Source organism: Raphanus sativus, unplaced genomic scaffold, assembly GCF_000801105.2.
Source record: "Raphanus sativus cultivar WK10039 unplaced genomic scaffold, ASM80110v3 Scaffold1644, whole genome shotgun sequence".
Lineage (NCBI taxonomy): Eukaryota > Viridiplantae > Streptophyta > Magnoliopsida > Brassicales > Brassicaceae > Raphanus > Raphanus sativus.
Window position 1 is genome coordinate 3,865 of NW_026616953.1, and position 3,636 is coordinate 7,500.

Here is a 3,636-nt window from a genome sequence, read left to right on the forward strand (position 1 = left end):
AATGCTCAAGACTTTTCATAAATTTTTATAGTCTAAACCGTATAGGTTATAATTCGAAAATTTATTCAGCCAGGTTATCAGGAACATGTTATAAAATCATTTCTGTAGGAACACAAAATTATTGTGCCATTTCCATGATACCTTTTGGACAATGAAGCCTCATGAGTTTCCCTTGTGTTCATACTACACACGTGAGATTTATGGGAGAACTCTTTTGTGCCTTTAAATCTTTGCATCAGATTTTTAAAATTTAAATCCGGATGGCTAATCCGGTCATACCATTAAGTATAATTTCGTGGCTAACCTTACTGGTTACCAAATGCCATTGTTCCTTATCATATTGATCATTTGCATAGTCTAGATCAACATGGAGAATTTATTCTTGATCATTTATACCTTTGGCAATTTTTCTTTTATATATAATCAGAAAAACATTTCTGTTCTTAGCCCATTCGAAACCATTCAAAATAAATTAATGGGGCTTTCATTTTGAGTGAATAAAATCGTCCCTCTTCAGGGTAATGCCATAGGATTTGTCTCTTCTAGACATACTGGTTTTCGAAATTTTCTTGTCATATCTCAATCAAAGATTGTAATCAAATCATTTAAGATAAGATAAAATTTTATTAATGCTTTCCAGAGATGACAAGATAAAATAAAATGAAAAACCAAATCATAAATAAAAATCAGGATGTCAAAATAAAAATAACAAAACCGGCCATTCCTTTCTAATACTTTGGATATGGCTTACATTGATTCTTATTCAATGAATAGATCAAGCTCATTATCTACATGAGTCCACTCGGTTTGTTCTTCTCCAGCTTCAGGAATACTCAAATCAAACTCTTGTCTCAGCTTATGTATGCTTAAGATCTCATCAAATTGCTTGATGTTCTCTGCCTTTGTTTTCTTTTTCTTCTCAATTTCCAACAGTTTGTCGAGTAGATCAAAGTAAGTAGTACACTTACTGGCGTGATATAAAGATATCGCATCACTCGGATGGATAGTCTCACGAGTCTTGGTGAGCTTATCCCTGTTGGTTGTCGACTCTCCAAATAGGTTGAGAGTGTAGGCGATTCTCATAAGGTCAGAGGCATACTCGTCCACTGAATCATAATTCTGGAACTTTATATGTCGCCATTCTTTTTCTGCTTTATGCAAGAACATTTCTGAGTATCTGTTGTTCAATGTGTACCAGAGATAATGTGGATCATTGATGTAGCTGTACATCATTTTTAGATCATCACAGAGTTTATCCTTCATGATCTTGAGGGCATACGACCTCTCACACGCAGGGGTATCATTATCCCACTTGGTACACTTCCAAACTCCTCTGAGTTTTAATCTTCCTGAAGTGTTCATGGTCCACTCAATATAATTATCTCCGGAGAGATTTAGGACACTGTAATCTGAGTTTATTGGCATCTGAATTCATCACAAAACAATGATCATTTAGTTTCTCATGCCATCTGGCTATATAAGGAAACAATGTCATGCGCCCATTTAGGCTGCTAAGACCATTCGGTCATCATCAAATAAATCAAGACCATTCGGTCATATTTTGATCAAGGCACTCGGCCATTATAGAAATGAAATAATCAATATACAAACAATCATTTCAATGCAATAACTAATCGACCAGGATGCGAGCAAGAAACACTCAGGAATCTAAAATAAATATCCTAAGGGTTTTAGGGTTTTAGGAGTCGCATAGGTCGATGGTTAAACCCGGGTTGGATAGGTTCGATTGGGGTCAATCCTAAACCGGTTTACCATTAGGTTTAAGATGGTTTATAATTCTTTAGAAATTTTCCTTTTTGGTTTCTGATTTCAAATTATAAGATTTCCTTTTCAAAGTTGGATTAAGAAAATCGATTTCCAAAACTGATTTGGATTAGGAAAATATTTTAGGTTTTCCAAAATTCTTTTTGCTTTTCGAAAATTTCTATTTTCTTGCAGGAGATTTAATTCTCAAAACAATCAGAGAAGACTAATCAGTTTTAATACATTATTTCCGATTTTTAACAATGATCTTAGGGTTCTTTAGTTCATGATTCAATTTTAATACTAGCAACCTAATGATCCGATTTTAACAAGCAATATCAATGGTGGTTTCAAGTTCAAATTATAAACCTCTAGATCAAGCTTAGCAATCGATTTCTAGTTCTCAAAGTATTAACCAAGTTATCAAAAGATGTTTGGAGTTTGATAATTTACCTTAAGCTCGATTGATTTGCTCCTTGACTTCTCTTTGATAGCTTATCCTTAATGGATCTGGCTTTGTTTTCCTTAAACAAAATTATCAAAGAGAAGTTAGTAATATCAAAGACAATCAGCTATAAACAAACTAGAGAGAAAAGTTTGCAGCCTTAGGTTTATTTCTGTTCTGACGGCGCGGCTTGTAGCTGTCGTAGAGAACGCGTCTGATCACGGATTGAGGTGAGGTTTGTGGCGTTGGATTCTACTCTTCAATAGCTTCAAATTGATATGTCGCACGTCTTCTGGATCGTTACGGTTTGGGAGAACGATCGATTTGAAGTTGAGTCTCTTAGAGAGAGAAATCGGGCAGATTAGGGTTTCCCTGTCCGATTGACTTGTAACGACGATTGCGAACTCGTCTGAACTCGGATTGCGTCAAGGTCTTCGGCGTTGGATTCTTCTCTCCGAGATCTTCAAATCGGTAGGTAGCTCGTCTTCTGGTTCCTCGTGGTTAGGGAGTTCGAGCTGTTTGAAGTCGGCGGCTAAACTAGGGTTTCTAGGGTTTTCTGCTTAGCTCGAGTTTTAGGTTAGCTCGTGCTGATAACGTGTTGTAAATGGAAGTGATTCGTTGTTATTAATCTTATGGACTAAAGGTCCATATATATACAAGTTTACAAAGTGAGATAAATGGAAAGATCCTATTTCCAATAGGAAATAGGAAATACATGGAAATAGAAATATCCTAATACATAAATATGGTAAAGTCTAAATCTTCCTTTCTTCTTGATATGGATAATCATGAATCTTCTTGATGTTTATCTTCTTCTCCTTTGGGCCGCCAGCTTCTAGTCTTCATGGGCTGGGCTTGAGTCGGGCCTGGTCATGTCTGGTATGACATAGACTTGTCTGGTCCGGTCCGGTTCGGTTCGGTCCGACCAGAAATGGTTTGGTCCGGTCTGTCCGGTTTAGACAGAAATGGGTCGATCACATAATAGATTCATAACACTTTCGTACTTAACGAGAAAAATGATTTTATCCAGCCAAGGGACTGTCCATGCTTGACTCTAGTCCACGAAAACTCGAACCATCAGCACTGTCAGTACATGGACAATCCTGGAAATACCAGAAGGATTCAATCCATCCAAAGACTATCCAGACTTGAAGATATCTAGTCCACGAGCCATCAGTACTACTAACAGTACTTCATCCGGGAAGAATTCAATCCAGCAAAAAGACTGGTTTATCGATCCAACAGACGGACAGTCTATGAAAACTCTAGCAAACAGATAGTCTAAATCAACCGGGAAGAAAAACAATTTCATGGAGCAGACTCACATACTGATGCCCACGGATGTGTGTACTGACAGGAGGGTGTGAAAATACCCCGTAGACTGTGTCCTGAACGTTCGTGAAGGCAAAAAAAAAAAAAAAATCTCA

General features: G+C 37.1%; 1 protein-coding gene across 1 annotated transcript; it reads right to left on the reverse strand.

Annotated features, from left to right (window-relative positions):
• Positions 1–759: 759 nt before the first annotated feature.
• On the reverse strand, positions 760–1,362 carry LOC130504529 (uncharacterized). The gene has a single exon (XM_056999155.1). The coding sequence runs from the start codon at positions 1,360–1,362 to the stop codon at positions 760–762; it is 603 nt and encodes a 200-aa protein (XP_056855135.1).
• Between the last annotated feature and the right edge of the window lie 2,274 nt (positions 1,363–3,636).

Excerpts from the sequence above, each read along its gene's own strand:
- LOC130504529 (XM_056999155.1), bottom strand. The coding sequence starts at position 1,362 with ATGAACACTTCAGGAAGATTAAAACTCAGAGGAGTTTGGAAGTGTACC.